Genomic DNA, 27,091 nt, shown 5'->3' with positions numbered 1-27,091 from the left:
TAAAAGCGGAGGTACAAACAGCTCACGATGCTCAGAGTTAAGCAAAGATGTCTCAAATGCCAGTCAGTTTTCACATATGCTCTTTAATGAATTCTTCCAGCAGGTCCAGAAGTAAAACCTGTTGCCTAGACTTGTTTGTTAAGCATCTTTCAGGCCAAATCTTTAGCTGGTATAAATTGGCAGGGTGCATTACAACCAGGGGTCTGCTGAACTATACTAGCTGGGAATCTAGCCCTACGTGCACAAAGAAAAAGCTAAGAAACTGGATTGCAGGCAATAATGCTCCAGTTCTCTCTCTCCAGATTACGGAGGGGTCTGTGGTAATCCAGATGCCCATTTATCAGACATCTGCTCATTTAATCTGCTTCCAGTTACTAGGCGTAGCAGCTCAGAAGTGTACGCAGCGCACAGGATGATCAGGAGCACAAGATACGTATTAAAAAAAAGAAATCAACTTCTGTGCTGGCTCTTCAAAACAGTGTCAAGGGTATACTGTATCATAGATGGTGAGCCTGTGCTAAGTTAGTGACTTCACAGGGAAGGATGGCAGCAACTTCTCATGCCTAAGACTGCAAAGAATTCTTCTGTAATGAATTCAAAGCAGGCATTCAAATAGCTTTCGCCATCCACAGGTTCTTTTATTCAGGGGCACGGCAAGGTCTGCAGGCAGCCTGGAGTGCATTATACATACCAGTCGCACATGATCCTTCGGACACCAGGAGTATTTCGCTCTGCTGCTTGCAGGCAGCCTGTTTCAAGTAGCATTCATTCTGGTAGGTGTCGCCGTTGGAGCCGCAGACGGGCACGTAGTCATTGTTACACTGATGGGAAGGGACAGAGAGCAGAAGCATTGGTCACACAAGTGGGGTGGCACAGGACCCATTTGCGTGACCCCCCCAGCCCCCTTCCAGTATTAAACCCCTGGGAAAACCACAGAAAGGGAGACACTCTTCACCTTTACAGCTACTAGGGGAGAGGGAGGGGGGATTCTTAAAAAAGGCAAAAGGCAGAGAAGTGTAAACCAGACTTGATCAGGTTAGGGAAAAGGTAATGTGAATGGGCAAAGTGGTCAGTAAGTGCCCCCAGAGAGGCCTCTCCCTGCGAGGAGGATGTGGGGGCATCCCCAGGGAACTAAGATGGGCAAGGCAAACAGCTCCTCGCATCTGCAATAGCAGCTCATGTGTTTCCATTGGATGGCTACAGACAAATTGCAACGAACAGGCTCACTTTTCCCCTCCTCCCGCATAGACACCCTCGCTGCTACACAGACAGTCTGCATACACCAAAGTGTCTGCCTGTGCATGTATATAACACTCTATTTAAGTACTTAGCTATAATTAGAACTGATTGGACAGAGGGAAATTATTTCTGAGAGACCTATGATCAAACCCCATCCCTCTTTCTGCAGAGCTGTTTCTGTTCCTGGCAAGCTCCGGCCGGGATGCTCCACAAAGGTCCAAGCTCTCCCCATGGTGGCCAGCGGGCAGGAGCAGCAGCACTGCAGCACGCTCAGCCCGCACACCAAAGGGCGCTGAAGTTACTCATGCTACACACCCCTCTTTTGGCTCAAAACTCCTGCTCAGCTCTGCAAACTACCTGCTTTGTTCCCTCTACCACTGAAAGACAGCTTTGCCCTCTGTTGTTCATTTTAATAAAAATAATTCCATTTTATATTGAAAATTGGGCACCCACCGGGTGCAGTTATCATAAGATAATCACCCTCTGAGGCTTAGAAATTCTTGGATATACCCTGTACATGGTAATTATACTGGGGATATGATTATCTCATGATTACTGTACTCCTGGTATGCCTCATTGTTTAATTATAACAAATGGAATGATCACAACTATTATTTACAAATGCTCACCTCTGTTTAAATCAAAGTAAAAATTAAAAAGAAATCGTACTTCCTATTTAGCTGTACTACGCCACAAAGCATCTGAGGTGTGTTCGTCAGGCACAATGTAAAACACAGAACTGAAATTCCAGGGATATAAAAATCAAATATGCTTCAACGTGAATGACTACAGAAGTGATTAACACAAATGATTGCATAGATTGCATTAATTGCAGGCCTCCACACAAAGCAGCTGCCAAGAAATTATTCATAGTTGGTCAGAGTGACATTTTGATTGGGCCAAATCAAATGACATTTTCCTCGTGCATTGTATTTTCTTGTCTTCCCAAGCTGCTGCCCACCCCCAGCACTCTCTTCCCTTGGAACAAGAAAGGAAACCAGCAGCCACAACAGTAGAAATCCTCTCCTTCCGCTTCTAACGAAGGACTCCTCCACGCAGAGATTTTAAACAGTTCATTAAAAAGTGTTTCTATGCTATTTTCACCATTATGTTCCAAATCTGAGTAATGTTGCAAGCAGAAAATGCCAACTTCATCCAGAAGCTCAACGATTGCTGGAGGCTGATCTGGAATACTTAACCAGGACAATTAACACAATGGTGCAATTTTTTTAAAGCAGGAAGGAGCAAATCATGCTTGCTTTAGACATATTATCTGCTTGCCACCCATGGGACCTTTTCCCAGAGCAATCTAATCTGTGCAGAATTTGGCCCAAAGTTTCTCAACAGGCTCTGTTACACGTAGAAACAATGCTGGATCCTGCTCCCCAGAAACACAGCAGCAAACTCTCTGCTGGTTTTGCCCAGAGCAAGAGACGATCTTTTACACTGACTCAGCTGCAAATCTGAAAGGCCAGACGGCCCTACATTAGCAGCACACAGCATCAAGAGTGAAATCCTGATCCACAGAAATGAGTGACAGAGCTGCTCTGAGCTACGCTGGAGCTTATTCCAAAGCTTGGCAATTTCAAAACACTTTTGAGAGACACCAGGGCTCCAGGAAGGATTAACTCTCCTGGCAGAAGCTTCACCATCTCTCCCGTGGCTCCTGCCACATTCAAGCTTGGCTTTGGGCAGCAGAGGTGGGGGGTACTCTGTGATGAGCACAGGTGATGCAGCCTTTTCTTTTGCAAATCATGCTGGTCAAGGATGTGTTTCTTCATCTGCTGCCCACTTTTCCTACCACTGCCTTTGGACAACCAGTATTAAGACGGAAAAGGCAGGAGCCACAAGGAACAAAAGAAGTGAGATCTTCCAGATGGATTCTCCCTTGGCTTTGAGCTGGGATGGCTCTACGAGCCACCAGGACACCGTACTGGAAGGTAGCCAGGAAAGACGACCACCGATGAGAAGGTTGTGATGTTAGTCACCAGGTTACTCCTAACCCACTAGAGCCAGACTCTTGTACTTGACCATGCTAAATCCAGTACTCGCAGCTCTTCACATCACAAAATACTTGCTAGTACTGGACAATTAGATGTTGACTATCAGTTTCCCCAGTACAGTGACACGTTTTTGGCATCAATTTTGGGCTCAATAAAACAAGCTGTAGATGAGGGAATGATTCTCCACCCCTCAAGTAAAGGTTGATCAAGCACCCAGGGGAATGCATGTCAAAACTCCCACTAAAGCAGCAGCATAGTGCCATACTGTCCCCTTCTCTCTTACATATGCACATTTATAAAATTCAGCTGTAGAGCAAGAAACATACGTATGCAATTCAGCCAATATCATACAAAGGCTGCCTTCCTCACCTCTAGCAGCCCGGAGTGCCCACTATCACAGCCAAGGACAAACCAGCTCTGCCAAGCGCTGGGGGTCAGTGCTAGGCACTGAAAGCATAAGGTTTGTTTTCTAAAGAAAATGATAACTTGCATAACTCCCTCTCTTGGTAACACTGTTAAAAGTTTGACTGCCTCCTACTTAACTAGTCCAAAAATGTCACCTACATCTTGAACCAAGCAGCATGAAAATATATTCCAGAAATATGATACAAAGCTTCAAGCTGGCCAGGTGATGTTCCAGCACCACAAACACTGAGGCACGTACAGGATTCAACATGCATGCAAGGTCTCGTGGTGACCAAAGAGAAGAGGCGTGCAACATTGATGGAAATACCCTGAAGTATTTTTAGATATGTACATGAAATCTAAGATGGAAAAAAACCCCAGGTTGCCAGACCTGTGGCTTTGGGCAGACTAGGGTGCAGACCCCAGTGAGCCATGTCTCCAACCACATGCCTGCTGTTCTGGTGGCCCCGCTGAATTTGCTCTGTGCAGGGGGGGCAGCGGTGGTGGTGCTTTCTCCCACACTCGGCCCCACTGCTGGAGCCAGCACTGGCCCAGCGCATTCCTGCCCTGCTGACACCAAGGTATGGGCTTGCCCTGAGCGGGGGACAGATCTGCAGTTACTGATCAGAGCAGGAGAGTGTTTTCCAATGCAATACACATCTCATTGTGAGGAAGTAGTGAAGGGGCGATCATTTTGCAGTAGAGTACGGCAAGAGAGCCAACCACGATGAATCCCTTTCTCAGCACACGTCTGCTGGCTTTCCAGGGATGGAAGCCTAACTCAGGTGTTCCAGAATCTCTGATCATATCCACCCTTTCAAACAAAAATAAATTAATTTTGACTCCACTTGGACAGACACTGTGCATCTGTGATTCCGGTTTGAAAAACCCAAACCAAGACTGCAAACGCCCTGCTCCCCACTTCAGCCCCTCAAGACACAGGCTGGCCAGCCCAGGGCTTTTCAACAGTATGGAGGCAAAATTAGCTTTCCATCCTTGTCTATTCTTTCAAGCTGCAGTTAAAGCCCCTGGCAAATTCTGGAGAAAACATAAAATATGGTTATAGTGATGAGGACTCTGCTATTGATTCGCTAACCATCACCCCAGAGAGCTATCATCAAAACAGGGGACCTGAATTCTGACGGAGGACCCCCTTACCCATGACACAAACTACTTGGCCAGCTCTGCCTTACTTGGCCAGTCTCAGACACCACACTCAAAATTAATTTTCTACTCTGGTGGCGTATCTTTTTGGCTTGTCACATTATCCACTGATGTTACAAGAGAAGTTAACATCCCCCCAAGCTCTGCCTGTATCAAAGTGGACACGTTTGACTACAGAAGCCCCCGGCACCGCACCGCCCTTTGCAGCACCGGCACAGGATCAGCCACAGGTAATTTGCCCTCCAAGGTCACAGCCAGCCCTGCGGCTCCACAGAGGGCTCAAATCAAGACAAAAAGCTCTGAGTGTTTACAGGGCCTGATCCAAAGGGCGCTGAAACCGAAGATTACTGTTGATTTCAACCCATTTATTAGTGGGATCAGGCCCACAACTGCCCAACTTATACTTTTAATTTCATTTACATATTCATATATAAGTTCTCAGATTATCTTAGATTTGTTTCAACTGCCCCCTACAGCACTGCTCGATGCAGCAAATATATAGTATTCACCTCTTGAAGAGGAGACAACACAGCACAAAGAGGTTCATTTGGCTTCATTTACTGCAAATCACCAGGGACCAGCATCCTGCCTTGGGGAAACAGTGCTCCCAATGCCTTCTTCCCTGCCGATGGCAACGTCTGAATTTGCTCCTTCTAGGCCATGAGTCCACTGCTTTATACCACATGGCAACACCAAACCAGGACCAAAGACAAGACCCAAGCATGTCCTGTGGCTGCTCCAAGTTCAGTGCTCATGGCACAACATCTGCCCTAGCTTACCGCCAGGCAATGGGACAAGTCACAGACGTCTCACTGCATTACGGATTTTTCTTGAAAAGAGAAAACAGACCCACCCTTAAATCACTGCACATCCTGAGCCAAGGCAAATGCTCAAAACAGCATTCTCACATTGAATTTTTGATTGCACACAAACTAGAAAGAAAATAAAAAAAACAAAACCCCATGGCCAATATGAATTCTCTCCCAACACCGGAAACACAAGCATTTCAGCAAACAACTGTCTTGTTCCTATTACAGAAAATTCCTTCTTTGTTTTAAATGAAGGAATTTATCATTTGGGGTTTTTTTCTCTGAAGACACATTTGGCTCTAGAAATATAAACGATACTTGTCATGCTTCAAAGCAAATAGTCTATCAAAGCTCAATAACTACTTAATCATTACAGATGTGCACAATCTTGAACTGTGCACTATTTGGCCTGCTCTACTGTAAACATACAAATCAGTGTTACAAGTTCCACAACTTCACAAATCCACATTAAAATGCAAGAAACCACAGGGGCATAAATGTACATACAACACGTGCTGATACATGCTTAAAACTCTTTTAATTTGTTCCGTTTTTATTCAGGTCATTATGTAAAGCACAGCTGTTTTGTGAGTTGGCTAAAACATATTAAATGGAATCCTTCATAATGAAATCATCTGACTTTGAGAACGCCTGAGGTTTAGATGCAGCTGGAAGAGGGAGAGAGAAGAAATAGCAGGAAACCCCCCTACTACTCAGTAACACCCCCCCTAAAACTATATAAAAGCTAAAGGAAGTTCATGATTTGGGAACAGCGGGATTGCTCCTTAATCTGATCAGCTGGGCAGATAAACAGGCAAGAGCATTGTCACTATGCAGCCCTTCCTGAAAATATTGCATAAGCACATTACAGATCCATTTCTTTAACTAGATCAGAACTCCGAATACAATAAGCCATGATCTGTATCAAAAATGAATTTAGAAAGGGCTCTAAATCTTTGTTAAAAGGGCAGAGACAAAAAATCAGAAATGCACAACCTGAAACTGCAAACCCAAAGGGACATTTAAAGCCACAGCATCTGCATTTTCCCAGAGAAACTTGTGTCTTCTTGACACCAGTTGGTTCTCCTGTCAGCTTTTATACATGCTGCCAGGTTTTCCCTCTAACTTCTCTGCACGTAGGGAAATAAATTGCCAAGTGATAGGTTATAAAGGGAGATCCTTGATTTGTATTCTCATTAGTGAATTAGAGAATGAAATATCAATCTTCTTACCTTGAACTGACAGACACAAGTCACACTGTCTCCAATCCTTAAACACTCCCCATCAAATTTACAGGTATTGGTGTCGCAGAGAAAGAGATCATTTTCTCTGTCATCATAACCTCAAATGTAAAGAGGGGGGGAAAAAAGATATCAGCTTTGGTCTAGCAAAAGGAACAATACAGAATGATTGCATTTTAATGCACGCAGCACAATAACCTTGTTGACGAAATGACACAGTCCAGATTTTCTTTTGTCCTTCCCCGTCCTCAGTTTCCCACTTTTTCTCTTGTTTCTCCCTCGGTCTTTCTCTTAGTTTCTATTCCCAAATGCCTCATGCACTTTTTTTCTATTTCACAGACTCCGTTTCCTCAAAAGTCACCTGGTAATTATGCTGTTTCTTTATGTTAGGGTGGAAATGTCATCAACTTATCCCCATCTGATCACAAATCTGTTGGACAAAAGTCCAGATTGGGATTTCTCCAGCCCATGATGCAATAAAGCCCCCAATAATAAAGACAAACAGGCTGTATGTTTTCCGTGATGGTCTGCCTGATCCCAATGAAGATTGATCACCTCTAAGTTAACAGAAGTGCTAGGTTCCCCACAAGCCGCTTGAGCGAACCTAGCTCTTTGCCTTCATTTTCTCTGGGAAAAACCAACAGATCTGACTGAAGATTCAGTTCACGAATACAAGCGTGAATTTCAGATTTCGCTAGCTGACTTCCCACTCCAACAACGTGCGGCAAGGTATTAAACAAAACAGCTCTATCAGACTCCAAACCCATTAAGATCTAAATCCATCGATTTTTTTAAAAAACACATCCGAGCGCTCTTAACCGTATCGCTACATGTTTGAAGCGAAGAGCTTACAGTGCCAGTGCCCCCCCCCCCCCAGGTCTCACACGTTACGTGCGGGGCACACGTTACCCCAAAAGGCTCTCTCCCTTCGGCGGCTATCGCAGCCGGATCCAGGCTTACTTTGGGTTTCGGGAAGGGCCGGCTGCTGCCCTACGTGAGAAACTCGTTCTAAAGGTCACCCGACTTCAAGGAGCGGGCGCGGGGCTCCCGGTGCCCGTACCCCGCCGCGCCCTCGCCCCGGCGCGCACGGGAGGAGCCGCCGGCAGGATGCGCGCAGGCGGCCCGGCTGCCCGCTCCCGCGCCGAGGTGCCCCGCGGCAGCGCGGAGCCGCCCGCAGCGCTGCGCACCGGCGGAGGGCGCGGCCGGCACGCCCGGCCCCGCGGAGCGGGGGGCAGCGGGGGGCAGCGGGTCGCCCGGGGGCTGCGCGCCGCGCCGGGAGCGACGGCCGGCACTTTTCGCCGTCTCCGTTCCCGCGTACCGACCGGGACGCGGCATCGCCCGCTCAAGTTGTCTTCCCCCGGGCTCGCCCGCGCAACTTTGAGCGCCCGGCGGGGCACGGCGGGGCCAGGCGCGGGAAGCTCCGGTGCTTACCGGAGCAGTTCCAGCCGGTGGGCGTCTGGCAGTCGCTTAAGGAGGTAGGGAAGGCCGCCAGCTTGTCGGGGCGGGCGAGGACGAGCAGCACGGCGGGCAGCAGCAGCCAGCAGCAGCAGTCGCAGAGCGTCCAGCCGCCGCCGCCGCACTGCCGGGGCGGGGAGGGCTCCCAGGGCACCATGACTTCCTAACTCAACTCTCCGGCGGCGTGCCCCCCGGGCGGCGCGGCGGGCGGCAGGGACGGCCGGCGGGGCCGCTGGGCATCCCGGGGCCCCGGCCGGCGGCGGCAGCGGGTCAGCGAGCGGCGGCCGAAGGCGGGCGCGACGCTGCTGGGGCTAGCGGCGGAGCCCGGCGGGGCGGTGCGGGGGTGCGGGCGGCGGCGGTTCGGGGAGCGGCTGCCATAGGGGCCGGGCGGCGGGGAGCGGGGGGAGGGCGCGGAGGGGCCGCCGCCGCGCAGCCGCCGCCGCCGCCGCCTGCCCCGCTCTGCCGCCCGCATCCCTCTGCGCGGGGGAAGCAGCAGGTCCCGGCCCGCCGCGTCACGTGCCGCCGCCGCGCCGCCCCCATTGGCCGAGCGGGATGCGGGGCCCGGCGGGCGGGGCCGGCGATGCTGCTGCGCCCCGCGGCAGCGCCCGGGGCCGGGCCGGGCCGGGCAGGAGAGGGGGGGCCGGGGGGGCAGCACGCCCGCGGTGACCCCCGCACCCCCGCCGTCAGCCCTGCACCGCCGGCTGCGGGTACCCTCGACGGGGCGAGGGCCGGGCTGCTCCCCTCCTGCGCGCCCACCCATGTGTGCGCCTCGCCCCCCGGCCGGCGCGTAGCCGCGGGTGGGCTAGCTCACCTGGGCGCGCAGGCATGCCCGTACGCGACCCCGTCCCCCCCATCGCGCACACACGCCCGGGCGCTGCTGAAGTTGCTGGCCTCGCACCGGTATTTAATCACGCGCGTCTGCGACGTTTAGGAAAATAAAACACTGGCACAGCTGCGGGGTCTGGAGCGGGCGAGGTGACCAGGGGAAGGAACGAGCGCAGTGGGGAAAGCGGGGAGAGCCTGCCTAGGGTCGGCTGGCAGCACCTTGCCTGGCTGCAGCACCATCCCCGCGACGGAGCCGGAGGAAAAATGCACCATCACCGCGGCACGGAGGGTGCGCTGCCCCCCAACGCCGAACGCACGCTCGGAGGGCGCGGAAGCCCCGCCGCAGCCTCCCTCCGCCTCCAGCCGGCGCCTTGCCACGGGGCTGCGGAGCCGCCACTCACTGCTGCGCCCTTCGCCGCGGATCCTCCGCCCCTCCGGGGCTCTAGTTTTCGGAGGCGGCGGTCGGGACGGACGGTGAGGGCTGCCCCCCGCTCCCGGGGCGGCGGGAGCGCAGCAGCAGCGTGCCCCCGCAGCCTCCCCAGGCGGTGCTGGGAGCCGCTCGCCCCGGCCCCTGCCCTGGCCCCGCCGCAGGGCTGGGGGCTGTTCAGCCTCACCCCCCTCCTCCTCTCGTCTCCGAGCCCGCAGCCGCTCGCCGCACGGGCGTAGCGGAGCCGACACACACCTGCTGCCAGGTAAACGGGACCCCTTGCCCCCCGCCCGGCACTGCACGTGCGCCGCGGGACGGGGCGCTGGCGGGGCGAGGGCACGTTAGACGCCAACCGAAACGGAACCATCGGCTCAGGTGGTGCAGACGGCAGCAGGGAAGCGCTCCCCGGGCACGGCCGCCGTGATTCGGGCCGGAGCGCGGGGGGAGGCGGGAGCCGCCGGGCCCATCCCAGCGGGCAGGACCGCGGGGGGAGGCGGCCGGGGTCGCCCTGCCCCTCCTCTGCCCCGTCCCCTCGCCGCGGGGCAGCAGCAGCCCCCGGGGGGGCAGGGGCGAGCCCTGAAGGGGGCCGCTGCGGGCGGGTCTGGAGACCCCCGAATGAGTGGGAGGAGGGGCCCTGCTGGAAGTTTGCTTTTCCCGAACGCGTGACCTCCTTTGCGACCCCTAAGGTAAAGATTTAGGACTCGCTTTTTAAAAATACTGGCTGACGGTATTTGATGGAACCGCACTTTGAGGGCTCTATGCAAATCCAGACAACAGTACTACTGCTTGGGATCCCTTCATAAAGACGGCCTGGTACGCCAGAGCTGAGGAATATTTTATGCTTTTGTAATTCCTTTCTGGCTTCTCCGTACGCTCCATGACAGGTTTTCTTCTGCCTCCTTTCTGCCCCATACTTACACGGCTGGTCCCTGCCCTGGCCCTGCCCGCCTGCCACGATCTGTGTTGACCTTATCTACCCACCTGCAGTCCAGAAGCCTTTGCTACAATTAAAAGGGTATCAATTTGCACATTCCAATATGTGCTAAGGCTCTGATGAAGATCCACACAAATCCCTGTGCCTACTGTTTCCTATTGACTAATCAAGCCCTAAGCAGCACCTAGCAGAAAGGAAATATTAATTTTTACTGCCTGCTAGTGGTTGCACAGAATCTTATCCTTCATCTTCTGTGGGCTTACAGAGCATCTGCCAGCTGAGCACCTGGTGTCAGATTAAGGTTTTTTTTTTCTTTCCCTTTAGCTCTTTATTTTTTTTGTGTGTGCCATTCTGTTATTCCATTTACTATCATATTCCTTCTATTTCCCCTCTCACCTCTTCCTCTTTGTTTTCAACTTCTTTTCTTCTTTCTCATATTCATTATTCGCTGCTTGCTGAAGCTCAGCTCTCTGCTTGGCTGATCATTGAGGTGCTTAAAAATGAAAAATGTCCTGGCTGTCTAGGTAGCACAGTCGCACAGCCTCACCAGGGGAATGTCCTGCTTGCTCTTTTCCTTTCTTCTTGCTCCCCCCTGGCTTCTTCTTCCCACTCCCCTGGTTCCTCTATGTGGTCTCACTGCTCTATTTTCCCCTGGTTGCAATTACCACAGCCTACGGTTTCTATTCTCATTCTCTCTTTTTTTCTTTTCCTGCACCCTCCTCCTCCCTTCCTCCACACCAAACCCCCTTCTTTCCACATAGCTGCAGTTCAGAAAGGTACCACTGGCCTCCTTATTTTTGCACCATTTTAACCAGATGATACAGGGAATGAAACAGTTTTTCCCAGTCTTGCAGCGAGACCCTCTCTGATCCATCTTTCCTGTCACTATAACTCACACCCAAGATGATACCGCCACTGTATCTGGCATTCACAGAGTATCATTAAATACAGCAGCAGAAGCCCCGCTACGGCCCGTGTTCTCCCCAGAGTGCCATATAACACCGCAGCGACTGAATCTCAGGCACATGGTTCTGACTTATATTTACCCTGCTTTATTTTCAGCCACTCAGACAACAGGCACTGCCTGGGGAGAGAAAGGAGTCCCTCTATTTTTATGCTTGTTTTCTGACTTTGGAATATGGAAGCTCCATCAGAGGTCCTGTAATTGTCACAACATGATGCTTGAACTATGAACCTGAAACTGTCTGAAGGGCAATCTGCTTAAGGCACAGTATTACGTTTTTTGCTGTGACTACCACTGGCATTTTCTTTAAAAAGATTTTCCTTGTTGATATGAAAACTTTACTTATAAAAACATTTTTATGATAAAAATACATCTGACACTGTTCCAAGCTAGACCCATGAGCCCAATTTCTCCATTACTCTCTCTAGCAATCTCTTTTGAATTGTAGAGACTGAGATACAATCATTTTTCTATGTAGTTCCTGGCTCCAGAGCATACATTCTTCTGCCCTGTTAATGCAACACTGCACACACAATCTCTTGGTAACGCATTATTCCCAGCTATACTTCAACACTTAGGCTAGTTGACACCTGCATTCTTGTACTCCCTGATGTTCCCATCCCATCTCACCGCTACATAAAACCTACTCCTTGTAAACCATGTGGTGGGTTCACCACCACGCAGGCAGCATTATGCCAATGTCACATACAAATTGCAACCAGTATCTTCTCAGTGAGATACTGAGGTCACAGCATGTGTGCCCTGGCTTCCCATTCTCCGTGTCCAAACCAAGTACCGAAGACCAACAGCCACTGGTATAGCTCCTTGTGGTTACGTGTTTGGCTCCAGCACCAGAGAAGCAGAAAAGCTATCTGAACCATTCTTGGAAGGGCTCTTCTAGGATGTGATGGGGGGAGGCTACATCTCGAGTATTAAACCCATTACTTGTAGAGCTTTTCTGAGGCTTGTGCCAGTTTTAAGATGCTTACGTTACAAGAAATAGGCAGATGAGAGGCCTCAAAGGCAGCTGATACGAATATCTATCCAATACACATGGTCATGATATTTCAATATCACTGAGGCTGATAGTTTTATCCAATACACATGGTCATGTCACATGTACCGGTGCTCAGAGGAGATCAGCTCCCAGATGAAAAACAGCTGGTTGAGATGCTTCAGGTGCTCTGAAAGCCTCAAAGCAAGGGCAGGGGTGCCCTGGCTGTGTTCTGCAGTGGGCAGCAGTAGCCAGCAGCTGAGCCCTGGGGCCAGACTGCACCTGATCCCAGTCCCACGTAGCCACGTCTGTGAGTAATGCCTTCTGTTGCTGTGCTTGGCTAGGAGCTGGTGTACTAGCGGCAAATTATGCAACCTTAGTTATTCACACTTGTATTATATCTTGGCTGTGCTGCTCTTGGAAGCCTGCAGTTTCGAAAAAGTTTCCCAGAACTTGGGAGAAGCCAAATGGTACAGACAAGTATAGCAAAACCTCCTCAGCAATGCAAGTTATAGGTGCACAACACCCGCTCTCTTTCTGCTCTATCTACCCAAAGACCACAAAGCTGAGTTCATGGATCCTTATCTCTAAGACACTCTCTAAAGGCCCTAGGAAGGTGACCAGTGTCAGGAATACCGATGAAAAAAGGCTTCTTATGGCCCAGCTAATATTTATCAACAATGTTTTCCTCAAGTCAGCACTAGAAGTACAGGATAAGGTTCCACAGCTGCTAAGGACAAATCCTAACAAATGTCCAAGGGACATTTAAGTTAGCCTCCTCACCACTGACACCATATTGCAACAGGTTTATGAAACACACATGTACAGATTTTGAAAAAATAAAATCCACTCTGCACAATTATTGAGAGCATGAGAGCCACACCACATTCATGAGGAAGATGCCTCCATCAATGTTAGTTTCGGGGGGGGGGGGGGGGGGGAGGGGGGAAGAAGTAGGGGAAAAAAATTATTTAAAAGAGATTAAATGACCAAATAAAGTCCTACCCAGTACTAAAAAGAAGGGAGTGGAGAGTGGAGGCGTCACCTCTTTCTGATGGCAGTTCTTGCCAAAAGAGCAGGTCTGACTCCAAAGACCACACCAGAAAAGGCTTGGGAGGCCAGTTGCCACTTAGAAGACCCAGCCCAGAAGGAAAGGATGCTTCTTGCTCCAGCAGAAACCAGCAAAGCACACACAGCCTGTATGGACTTGCTGAGTATGAAGCTGGAGTCTCTCCCCCCACAGAAGAACAATGCCTGTTTCAGATTTGTGTATTTTCAGGCCTGGCTTGACCAAAAGTTGGCAGCCTTAGCCTACACACATGCTCCTGTCAGAAGTTTGTGAATCTCCAGCAGATTTTATGATCATCTATTTTTTATGTGCTCAGGAAAAGTACACATGGCTTCACTTGAACACACAGGCAGTAGGTACTCTTTGCCTACATGCAATTTTACAGATTTTATACAGCTTTCAGCTAAATCCCGTATCTCAATGCAAAGTATACCACTCTTGGATATCACATGGATTTTTAATGCTCTGAGGGATCCTTTGGGTCTATAAACAACAAGCAGATTATATTCATCTACATACTGTCAGACTTTTTTTTCCCCTTACTTGTGAGAGAAATATGGCTCTCACTCTTCACTTGAACTAGTGTGTAATCCAAGTACAATTCATGGCCAGTTAGGAGAAAAGCATGCTGTATTTTTCATTGTAATTAACTGCTTCAGAGCAAGACTTCTCATGTATAAAGATGAAGAAAGGTCTCAGCTTTTCCTGAAAGACAACTTGCCTTTCAGCAATGTGTCTCACACTTTGAGTTTTGACTGAAACATTCCACTACTTTGGTGACCTGTTATGCCAAAAAAGCTGTCTTGTATTACGCTTTACTTTCAACTGAATGTGCTGGCACATGCCAAGAAACAGAACAAAGTATTGCAATATATACTGGAACACTATTTTGTGCTGCTCCACACATGAAATTGATGTCAGAAAAAATTGCACAAAGGGCATGGAAAATGCGAATAAATACTGTGATACTTTTACCTTCAGTTTTAAATAGATGTATTGAAATGCATGGATCCTAAAGATTTATGCATCCGTTTATAGTCCATTCTGGAGTTTTAACATTTCATGCAGCTTGTAGGGAGCGTATTATTTATATAAAGTCATGGTTATTCAGCAGTGTTTATTCCTGAAGAGCAACAAAACATCTTCAAGGGAGAAGAAATTCATAACTCTGGTTTACTACCAGGGTTAGCCAACTTAACAGTCTTATTTCATGACTGATTTACAAAGAGCTTTGCTTTTACAAGCACCTTTGTAGCACTGGACATTTTGCTACCAGCAGTAGGAACCACCTCCATCTCCCAGGACAGACTGCACTACAATGGATTGAGTGGCTTGACAGCTCTTCAAAGAGTCGGATACAGAAAAAGGTGGTGGTGGTAGGGACCTTTACTGTTGTGGGGATGCTCGAGCTTTGTTTTTGCAGCTGTCTTCCCAGTGCAGCACTGAATAGAGATGCAGAACTGGGGCCTGTGAGGAGAAACCCCAGAGCGGCGATTCACTGATGTCACTTCTGTGTAACATCAGTTTCTTGGTGATGCAAACTATTTCTTCTGTCCAATGCAGTGTAACATCCATCTCTTATTTTCCTTCTCTATCTTTGGGCTCTTTTGCCCAGAATTGTTTTCAAGACAAAGAGCATGAAAGTGTTATAATGTGAAAGAGTGAGCGCAACCTTAACACACCACTGGTGTTTCTAACTACCTCATTGGAATTGTAGGGGTTGCTTTTTTTCCATAGCAGACAATAAAATTGTTTCAATAAAAAACAACCTGGAGACATAAACCAGCATTTTCAAATGGTGTTTCTCAGTCAACTTTTAGGCTCACCTTCTATAAAGGTGGGTCTTGCAGAAGTTACATTCAGCTCACCCCAACCAACCGTATGGTATCCTTCTACCTAGATATGATTCCTGCAGATCACCAAAGGGAATGAACAGTTTAACTGAATAAATCCCAAGCAGTCTGACTTATCCGCTCCTGTCTCCATGTGGCAGTGCTGTCAACAGAAACACCTGAACTGCGTCTGTCTGCAGAGGAGAGAGGGCCCAACCACAGACAGATGTAGTAGTAGTGCTCAATGTGCAGATGTGTGAGCCTTTTCTGCTTGCTTTCGGTAGCCCCTTAAGGATAGGTAGGTAGTACTGCCCAGCTGTTTAACAGATGTGGCGAAGGAAGAGTGCCGTTTCACACGAGAGAGGCAGCATTGCTGAAAGCCCGTGGAAGACACTACACACTGTGCTGAAATACCTTGTATGGGTCCTCTGATGTGTAGCTAAGAGTGGAACATCAAAGGAAGGTTACAGTGGTGTTTCCTTCTTCCAGGCAGCTGGAGGCTGGGGCTGCTCAGGAGCAAGAGCTAGCATCTCTGTGGTTAATAGCTCCTGGTAGATTTTCTTTCCATGAATTTCCCATGAACCACACAAACATATGGCAGCCAGGAGGACCTGTGGTCATGAGCTTCACACACTGTGTGAGAAGATAACTTTCTTAAACTTGGCACCTGCTACCATCATTTGATACTCCTACTTCATGCATTATGAAACAATAAACAATCATTTCGTATTCAGCACCTTGTGCCAGCCCATATCTGTAAGCCCTGCTCCATGTCTCCTGATATATTGCTAAATCATTCTAACAGATAACAGCCTGTCCATGCTTTCCTTTTGCATATGGATGGAGATCTAGCTTGGAGCATCTAGATGGAGCGTCCCTGCCACAGTAACTGAGCACATGATGAGGGTGCCAGAGCATGCACCCAAAGATACCATTCCCTGTCACACACAAGGGTTTTGGGGACAAAGGACACTTGTATGCCCCAGGCAAACACCATGCGTGTGGACTTCAGTTCAGCTACTCTGTCATGGTATCGTACCAAAGCGACTATGCCAGAGCAGTGGTGTGGTCCCGTGCGCTAAGCAGTGAAAGGCTGATGATGGGCAGCCTTTATCTGGCCTGTCTCAGGTCAGAGAGTGAAGGGTTGTGGGAGTATTTCTGACTGTTCTTGGGAATGGGGCATCAAGGAAAATTAAGTATAACAGAAAACATGCTAAGACTCTTGAAGGATTTGCGTAAGAACTAGGATTCTCACAAGGATCAGAAGAAATCTTTTACACATTTTTCAGACACATACATACCCACACACACGTGCATAAACATTCATGATTTAGGTATTATGAAATCAGATTCTGTACCTGAGAAGGGAGAAGTGCAGAAGAGATATGGTCCTGAATAACAGATAATTTGGCATTTTCTATCTAAGGATCTGAAAGGGATGTTTTGTTGATACTGATGTTGTATACAACAGACTACCAACAGCTGGCACAGAGGTGATCTAAGGAAGACTAATATTGTTTCCCATTTAATGTATAGCACCAATAATTATCCAGGTACAGTATTTTTATCAGGCCACGCTACTCTCTCACCTGATTTGCAAGCTATCATGCATATATTTAACTTTACCTTAAACGAAACAAAACAGCAATACAGAAAAACATTGTTGAAACCTAAAAACATTTCACTCCCTATCATGTAATTAATTTTTTATTCAAAATGTCATTGCTTGTGTGTGATAGAAACATTTTTTTTATGATCAGTCAGGCAAAAGTAACTATTATTTAGAAATTATTTGACGGCATACCAACTCAAAACAGTAAAAAATGTAAATGAAGATGCTTCACTAGCTAAAACATTGATGTCAAGTGATACATATAAATGGTAACTTAAAAAAAAACACTTGTCAAGTACATCAAGTAAAGCTCTGTAATAATAAAGAGACCCTTGCTGCCTTAGATGGAAAGTTTAATAGCTTCCATTTAAGGAAAGAGGAATTAAAGGCAGAGTGCAGTCCTAAATACCACTCCTATCTACTCTGAAAATGGTGGCACAGAGTCATTTTTCATAGGTCTGTGACATGCATAAACAGAAGCATCCTGGGTATTCACTGCCCAACATGTGAAAATAAGACTGGCTTCTGCATCTGCTAATACTGGAGGACGCAAAGTGAAGGTGAGCGAGATGTCTTTGCACTTGTGATGCCCGCAACATTGCCCGTCCCTCTCCACAACCTCTCAACTGTTTTTTTCCTCTGCCAATGATCAGTGTCTTCGCTGATCCTGCTCCACTCTCAGCCCTTCTCTCCTGTCATGTCTCGAGACGTAGCACGCACCCTGCTATCCAGTGGTCCCATGCTTCTGGAAGAAGTGCGACCTTCTGGCACAACAAGCTGGCTCCGTGGGGTGTCCACCCTCCTCCTGCTGCAGTCCTAGTCGAGGTCTCAAGCCCAGCTGGGGGTGCTGGGAAGCAGCAGGATATGACCAGCAAAGGCATTTGCTTCCTATGGAAACAGCACGCTCTGCCCAGAATACAGCCTCGCTGCTTGTTTTCCCTTTGCTTCATAAAATGTGCCACAACTTTGGAGCAAGGCAATAACTATTAATCGCTGTGCAGGAGAAATACATGGCAGGTATGAAAAGTTCTTTGCAGTCCCATGTCCTGCATTAGCCACTGCCTCGCTGTGTGCCTGTGGGCAGGGCACAGAGGGGTCCGGCGGTATAAGGTCTCCAAGAGATCCCCTGCAGATGATTTATGAGCTTAGACTGCTTTAAATAGTTCTTCTTTATATCATAGCAGGAAGATTTAAAGTCTGCTATGTGTCAGCTCTGTAACTGAGAAGGGTGTGTGGATCTATAATATGTGGATAATAGATAAAGTGCCAGTAGATGGCTCTCAAGATATGAGGCCTATGGCTTTCATAGGACTGAGACAACTTCTTGGTTATTGAGTAATAGCTGCTTTTGCTACATGCCAGGAAGAAAATAAGCACTCAAACCGTATTTTTTGGAAGGCGACAGGGCAGAGAGCATGAAACTGGGGCATCTTCTCTCCAGACCTGCCCAAAAGTATCGAAGTTCTTAGCTTAGTTATTTTTGATAATTCAAGGAAAACACATACCCCTCTTTCAGTAAAGCATGCTTGAAATTCCCCTCAAAATCTTAAGTGAAATTCAGGGCTGTTTAAGCAGACTGGAAAAAGCTGAGACAATACTTCTGCAGTACCTCTGTTTCTGTGCAAGAGGAAGTATTGCCAGTCCCAGTTATGTAGTTAGCAAGTTAGATTTCCTTAACTAGCAGTTGAGCTATGTCTATTTAGAGTTGATTTTCTCAAGCATATATGAACTAACACCCCTAAGGGGAGGGGTCCAGGAGGGAGGCTTACACTTAGCAGTTCTACAGAGGACTGAAACAAATTTTTATGACTGTATGAATGCAGTAGATAACATTTAATTGCCATTTTTGCTTTCTGAGAAGGGAGATTTCATTCTCAGTCTGGGCAGTGATTTATATTCCAAGCCTAAATTTTGTGAATTGAGTAAAGACAGATAACAAAAGCAAAAGCAATCAAATTCTTCCAGCTATTTAATCACTCCTAAAAGCAAGGGGGAAGAATTGTACAACATAACTTTATTCAGCCAGCCAGCCACATAGTATGTGAACTAGAAATTCTGCATGAAAATTTATTCAAAATTTAATTAAATTTGATTCTGTCAATGCTCTAAATGCATTTTTTCCACATAACATGTCCTGAGGCCTACGCCACCCAACTGTGATATATTTTCCTGGTCAGCAACCTCAGCCTATATTTATTTTACTCCTCCTGTTTCTTGGTTTCATGGCAGGGACAAGCAGAGTGATTGCCGCCTAAATAATTAGCCAAGGGAACACTTTCTCTGTATGTATCTGTACTCATTAGGCTGGTGAGAAAATGTAACTTACTTTCATAATCTCTTTCTGTATAGGTACCTGGCACTTTCTGGGAGCAAAGCAGGGAGAAAATGTAATTGCTAAAAGCTCACACGCTCATTATTAGATGAACGATACCTTTTTTCTCTCAATCTTGCCTGATAAAGGCAGCTATAGAAACAAAAATATAGAGCTGCTGCTTTCCATTATAATAGGAAGGAGAAATGTAGCCTTGTAGTATCTTACCCCTAACAAACAGTAGCACAAATATGTAAAATATTACAGCATCATATTATATAGTACAGTAATAAAATAATGTAGTATTATTGTCATACACAGTGTGCTAAAACCACGTACACAGCCACAAGCAAAATAAGAGTGAAGGCAAAAGGGCATATACGGACACCATCCAACGCCAGGAGTCCCCTGAGCGACCTCCCTTCCTGCTGTGTCCTCCAGAGGGACAATACTTCCCAATTTCAGGTCCTGCTTTCAGGCAAGTTAAGTTTCCCACCTGTTTTGCATGATGGTACTTCTCCTATTTCAGCCTATTTTTTTCAAATAAAGATGAACTTTAGCCAAGGGGTTGGGCTGAGTTGAGCTAGGGTCAAATTGCTTTATGTGAGTTTCTGCACTTGTGCTTTTTACAGAAGAAGAATGTCACTCAACCCATGATGCTCTTCAAAACTTTGCATGAAACTCCGCTCTCGTCTTTAAGAAAGAACTGTTGAACTGAAATTACATCAATGTAAATTACATCCCTGAACTGCAGCCTTTAATGTATTAATAAGTGTACCATACGCTTTGGGAGTCAGGTAGAAAAGCTTCCACTCTTCCACAAGGTCATAACTTTTTCCCAAATAAGGAGGTCGAGACTGGTACTACCATTGGTAGAAAGCTGGATGACACTCTCAACCCGCTGAAATCAATGTAAGTTAGTTATTCTAGTTAGCCAGGTGGGTTTTTTTTTTTCTATCAGCTTTCATGACTAATGCAGTTATTCCTTGATTTACATACTATTATCTCCCTATGAACTTTGGAGAATCTTGCGCTCATTTCTTTTTATTACAGCGCTAGAAACTATTAAAGAAAAGCTCACCTTGAACTGCAGAAGACAAGGTGGTGGTTCTGCAGATATGGCTATCTAATGAATTCATGGCTTCCCCTACAGAACCGTTCTGGAAGCAGTAAGGGATGATGGGAATTTTTGAACAAAAAATTCATAAAAAGGCAATGCAGTGTTTCACTTATTATACTTCTCATTTTATAGATCCTTGCCCTGATTCAATCTCCCATTCTGAACATCTGGTGTGCCTTAAAAAGAAGATTCTTCCACGTGGATCCTGGTTCCCGATTTCCTCAGCTATTATTTATTGCATCATTTGGGCTTTAGAAGGGATTGCTGAACCAGTGTGGATAATCTAAAAAATAAACTTAATCTAAAACTAATGCAAACTGTACAGCATAGGAGATTTAGAAAAGCCTACTTAGCAGTCAAGTAAAACCTTTTCATTTATCTTGGTACTTCCCGAATCCAGCGCTGAACAGATATGGGACCACAAGGAAAAAAACTAAGTAGTTTCTGAGTGACCAGAAGGCAGAAATTGTGCTCACAAGACTACTTGAAAAAGATTGTCCAAGCAATGTGTAGGGATCAGAGTGGTTTGAACTTCCCAACATTGTTGAGCATCTGCCCTCTTCAGTCTGCTGACCCTCCTGAAGTCAGCGCACCCCAGTTACACCCAACACCACGGTTACACCAGGGAGGTGTGAGCAGCAGGAAAAGCTCACTGTGTGAGCACGGGGCCCTGTCTCGGTTGTATCAGGAAGTTTCAGCCCTTGTTTTGAGAACAGTGCCTATTACCCACACTTAAACCAAAGCATCTTTTGTAATTTAAATGATGGCTGCCTTGATAGCTTACTGCCTGAAACGTTCTTTGATACTGAGGCATAATGCTTTCCAACTGTGACAATCAAATATAAGGGTCCTGTTAATGCTGCGTGCTGGCACAAACCGTATTTGGGAGATAGAAAGGTGATTAGCACCTTCTAAGCTCTATCCAAATAGAAAGCTAAAACAATCTGGATTGGCTAGGAACATTGCATACAAAATTCTTTAGCATCACATGTCTTCAGAGTCGAGGTTAGTGCCAATGGCTTCAGCAAATGGAGCAAAATAATCACAGATTCAAGGCTTTCAGGAGTGCGAAAGGCAGAACTATTGGTAACAGCAGTACTGCTGCTACACTGCTCATTAAATGCGGTGTCATAACATGAATGCTCAAGAGCTCGTGGGTGTTTTTTCTGTAGCCTTGCAGTAATGGACACTGACTCTGTGCAGGGACAGGTGACCCTTGTACTAGGTGGTGTACAGCAGACCTGGCAGTGTTGGGGATTTTCCACGCCTCAAGCAGCAAGTTTTATTTAGAACTCTTCACTTTTTTTTTTTTTCAGAGTAAAAAAGCTGCTTCTTTTGTGTGTCAATTGTACTTATTTCAAGTAAAGATTATTTAGATGTAATAAAATAATTGTTTCTTTTTTCTTAGGCTTAACCATTGTGAAGAGCTTGCATTGCCATAACGGTGTATTGCCTTGTAATAAGAATAGAGAATATCCAGTGCAAACGCTCCTCCCAATCATATTCATCTGGTCTACATATACCAATGACTTCTGCACGCGTCATTCAGAGAATGTAAAATGGCTTAAAAGATGTGGGAAGTGAGGTCTGGATTGCCTGGTCAGATCCTCTTTGCTGTTGTTAAAAGCACATTTGGGCGATTTCCCTGACCCAAAATTAACTATTTTCTTTTTTGACCTTCTAGAGCACTTTTAACCAACTTGGAACCTTGAAATATAGGAAAAACACTTAAAAGCAACGGTATGACTTCACCATTACGTTTCTGTGTGGTACCTCTAAAGACAGTGTACAAGTGCTTTATTGCAGAAACTTGTTTTGTGCTAGAAAGCAGCCCCAGCACAGCTTTAAAAGACAGTGTCTCCCTCTGTCATTAGAAAAAGCTGCACAGGGCAGACCTGAGCTGCCCACCATCACTCACCTGAGTCACGTCTGCCGGCTACAGATGACCCAAAGAGATGGGAAGCTGTGGCTGGATCTAAACTTGGGAACGCTTCCTAAGTCTGGGTTCGAACGTGCTTTCTGACCTTCCACTGCAGGAAGACTTGAGCACATGGCCCGTCCCTGCCTTGTGCCAGGCAGTTCTGCAGCAAGCGTGGCATGAAGGCCACGAGGGCGGCTGGGCTGGGCTGGGCTGGCTGAGATCCCAGCCCAGAGCAGCAGCGACCAAGGGCATGCATGAGCCTGTGGAGGACCAACAGAGCCAAGACTACTTATCTAAACAACCCCTACCCACGAGAGATGGTGCTCCAGAGGCGGACGCTCTATTGCGTTCTGTAAATGATATGTTTGCTAAAGACCATCAAACAGCTTTAGAAGTAAGATTTCTGGAAAATGTACAAAACTAAAGCAAAATTACAGCACTGCTGTAGATAGTGACAAAGCATGAAGATACATCAGCATTAAGTAAACAGCTAGCTTGGGGTTTTCAATTGCAATTACCACATACTCTCTCTGTTTGTAATACCTAGGAGACCCATAGCACATTACAGAATTTTGTTAATTACTCAGTAAGTGAAGAAAGAGAGAGAAAAATACTGTGACCAAAATATATATTGTATATTGATTTAGAGAATTGTAATTTAAGTTTAATAATTCATCATTCTTCTTATCAGGCTACACTGTATTTTGTAAAAAAGTAATGAAACCTTATGAATACAGAGGAAATCACCCTCTGTCACTTGATCTATGCTGAGAAATGGGAAGGAGTGGTTTGTCTTCCCCTTGCCCTATTTATAAAGCGTGCAGTTTGGCAATGAGTAGATTAGCAAGATTACAGACTTTTCTTTGTTGTTATTTATCATGCAACAGTAGACAAAATAGTAACTAGTGTTTGATGTTAAGAGAGTCCTCCCAGGTAATACCCTCAAGAAGCAATCACAGGAGCACTCAAAATGATGACAATCATTGTCCCATCAATTTCAGCAGTTCAAACCAGGAGAAGCTGCTTGGCTCGTTGAATGATAATGAGATCATCTCTCTATTGCTAGAAAAGCCAAGTCACTCAAACAGGAACTTCCACTAGTACTCGAACACTGCAAGCTAGTAATGAAATCACCACTGTTTGCATCTAACTGGAGGAACAACCACTAGAAAGCTTACTTGTCATGAGAAATTGCTTAACATTATTGTAATACATGTATGCGCATCTGCAACCTTAGTGTGTTTTGAGTGTATGTGCCCATTTGGGCTAAATGATTTCATGAAAGTGCACTCTGAAAACTTCAGGGCGAAAAAAGCTTCATACAGAACTTCAAACAAAGAGCAAGTATTAAGTTCTTATGTGTGCTTTCTCTGTAGAGGCATTAATCGTTTTCAGCCATTGCTCATTTTCAGCACAGATAACTACTGCCACATCCTCGCTGTTGAAATCAGAGATGTCAAACAGCTTCATGGGACAGTGAGGAGGTCAGGTCTCAGCCTTGTTTCCAGTGGAAACAGAGCTTATGTGATCACATTGATTATGAGCACGCAACTCTTTCCTCCCTCATCCATTATTTATTTAATTGGCCGCTTTCAACCAAACTGGAGAATCACAGATTTCTCAGAAGTAATTAAATTCCTACAAGTTTCATTGAAGTAGAAAACCAGGAAAAGGACAGAGACCCTAGACATGCTCTGAACTAAGCTCATTTGTAATAGGCACCGAAGAACCTCAAGAGGAAATTCTCAAATGATGCCAACTACAGGTAAAATCCATATGAAACTTTGACCTTTGTCAAAGACCATTAGACACAAATTAGACACCAGCAGACAAAAATCTAATACTGGTACTCTTAGAGCTTGTCATACACAGGAAAGCCTGAGAAGTTGAGCTGTATTTGTTATCTTCTGAGTCCAAGACATACTACCAGAGTGCACAGAACTGGATTGAATCAGCAGTGTAGGAATGGTAAAGGCATAACATCCTCCAGCCGTGCACTCTGCTGTTCCTCATTTCTCATCTTTTTTTTGACCAGATATCCTCTGTCACCAATTATTTCCTTCCAGGTGATTCAACATATGCAATCAGACTGGGAAGCACTAGAAGAACAGCTCGTAGCTGTTCTTGAGACTCTAGGAAAGAGGCCAAAGCATCTGAAGAGGTGGTATCTCGGGATGGCTGATACACTTCTGGAGGCAATGTGTATTTCAGAGAACCACTACTCTGCTTACACCCACTGTTGATTGCTATGGTATATGCACAGGAAATTTCTCTTGAGACTTACTCATTATAAGTATGTATTATAAATACATATTATATATAACTCATATACAAATATATACTCTTTGAGACATACTCATTAACTTCCCTAATTTTAAAAATTTGAACGGGTCTCCAAACAAAAGCATCACAAGTAGGAAAAAACCCATTATATGTGGCAATCACCTATTAAGAGCCATAGACACAGGGCATAGCATCTAATCCACTAATCCCCAACAGCTGGAGAAAAGTCATTACTTGTAGACAAGCAGAGATCTTCCTAAGCCCCAGTGTCCTTTCATAGCTACATTTGCTTTTCATGTACTATGTTTTCAGAGATGGATGCAATAGCAGAACAGAGGCAGCTTTTCTGATTGGGCACACACACTACAAAGATATATCTTCAAAAGTATGGCATATAGCTTTTTTTTTTTTCTTAATTCCCCTCCCAATTAATTGATTTTTTCTTTAAAGCTCAACATTTTATAATTGGAGTAAATTCTGCTCTACTTAGGATCATCTTTTTCATTTTCTCTTCACTTTTTGCTATTCTCAAACCATCTCCCTTTCTGGAAATGAAAAAATAAATCTGAAATGTCAAATGCTTTGGTAAGGTGACTTCTATTTATTTCATCTAGATGAAATGAAAGAATTGCCCATTTCATATACAGTAGGCAGTGCAGGAGAAAGACAGAAACTAAGTGGCTCCCCACAGATTCCTTTATGTCTAGTCATAGATCATCTTACTGTTGTGCAGAGGATAATGAAAAGTAACAAAGGCACTCCCATATCGCCGGATCACTTCTCTTTTGCTTAAAACGCATACTTAATGATATAACTATCCACACATTTTTTCATATCGAAGCAGATCAACCAATTACACAGTTTTCAAATAGCTAAGTGGATCTTAAAAGAGCAGAACATTCCTGGTGTTATACTTGGGTAGCGTTGTCTGTTACACTGCCAAACTAATGAAGCCCAAACCAGCAAAAAATTCCGGGTAGCGAAACAAGGTATATCTGCCAGCTCTAGATGGACCACTGAATTATCATTCATCTGCTCATAAAGTTTGGTTCCAATTACACCTCTGAATTGCTCATTCCTTGAGGACATCTGGTGTAAGTTGCTTTCTGAAAGGTAGCCACATCTTTCACGAAGTTATGCAGATACAACAGCTGTTGTATATATGGTCACCCAAAAGTGAGAAGTGGCATTCTGTTTCTCCCCCATCTTGGAACATAAACTCAATTCTTTGCGTCTACTGTGCAAGAAGTTGGACTTTTTGCTGTTGTTGGATTTTGTGGTTTTGGTGGTTTTTTTTTTTTGTTTTGGTTTTTTTGTTTGTTTGGGGTTTGGGTTTTTTTTATTTTTTTTTTTTTTTTCCCTTTCCTGCTGGCTCCATTTCCTTACACATAAACCTATGCCTGCAAATTACAGATGCTGTGTTGCTAAATTCTGGCTTTATACCTAGAAGGCACTTCAAAAAACCTGGCTGGGGTTATGCTGAGTGCTATGCAACTGTTTTGGTAGCAGCTGTTTTCTCTGAGTCAGCTGGAAAACAGCTGTTAGTTAGCTACTTTCTCCTTGGTCAGAGGGTGCTCACTAGAGACAGTTTTTGGCTTTGTGATCCAGGTTCATTTGCAGGAGATTGCTGGGCAGATATTGCTTTTCCCACATGCTGGAAGGCCACCTCTGCAAGCAGCTGTTGTGCGATTTGGAAGGTGTTACAATGTTCCTGCTTTTGAGAGTTTGATTAATCAATATAATGTGAATTTTGTTCAAAACTGTATGGGTCCAACCTAAAACTCACAGTTACCAACAGGAATGTCTCTACACACTTCATTGCACTTTGAGTTAGATTGTGCTAAATACAGCATCTCTATTTTCCCAGCAGATGACTGCTGGAAATAAAATTCATCTGTGTGCAGAGAGATCAGAAAAAATCTATACCCAACTCAAGCAATGCATAAACTTTTTCTTAGTTAGCTACATGGTTTGATTAATCTGTCAGACTGGCTTGGTATCTGTGTAACTCCCCTGACCTCAGCCAAATGACTTTGGATTTACCTTGAAGAATGGGGACAAAACAAAGGCCAATGTCTTAAAAAAGCATAATCTGGGCTATCGAGGTGGATCCAAGACACATAACAGTATCAATGTTCACTAATAAAGGACATTTTGAGAGAAAAATGAGGATGCTATTTACCTTTACTGACCTACTGTGAAGTGGAAGGGGTGACTTGGGCCCTGGCTCTACAATAGTGAATAGCAAACACCCCCCCCCCCCCCCCGCCCCAACCGAAAAAAACCTGTCACAAATTTTTAAACTTAATTTCTAGGGTTTTTTTCCTATGACAGATGAAGAGGTATCTTTTCTCACATTAATTGAAGGCCTCTTTAATAAATTTGCATGAATTGGCAAAATATACATTGATGGTATACTTGTCTGATTTGATTTTATATGAAAGGAAAAAGGGTGAGAAATTTATTTAACACAGAAAACCAAG

At 45.8% G+C, this 27,091-nt stretch overlaps 1 protein-coding gene across 1 annotated transcript in view; it reads right to left on the bottom strand.

Annotated features, from left to right (window-relative positions):
• TMEFF2 (transmembrane protein with EGF like and two follistatin like domains 2) overlaps positions 1-8,473 on the bottom strand; it is a 131,085-nt gene extending 122,612 nt beyond the window's left edge. Inside the window, exons 1-3 of the mRNA XM_056350265.1 lie at positions 8,293-8,473; positions 6,853-6,962; positions 692-821 (exon numbers count right to left, since the gene is read on the bottom strand). Coding sequence (XP_056206240.1) covers positions 692-821; positions 6,853-6,962; positions 8,293-8,473 — 421 coding nt within the window. The remainder of the gene's footprint in view (positions 1-691; positions 822-6,852; positions 6,963-8,292) is intronic.
• Between the last annotated feature and the right edge of the window lie 18,618 nt (positions 8,474-27,091).

This window comes from Falco biarmicus, chromosome 8 (assembly GCF_023638135.1).
Source record: "Falco biarmicus isolate bFalBia1 chromosome 8, bFalBia1.pri, whole genome shotgun sequence".
Classification (NCBI taxonomy): Eukaryota; Metazoa; Chordata; class Aves; order Falconiformes; family Falconidae; genus Falco; species Falco biarmicus.
The sequence above is the reverse complement of the archived record's forward strand: the minus strand, read 5'-3'. Positions and strand labels throughout refer to the sequence as shown.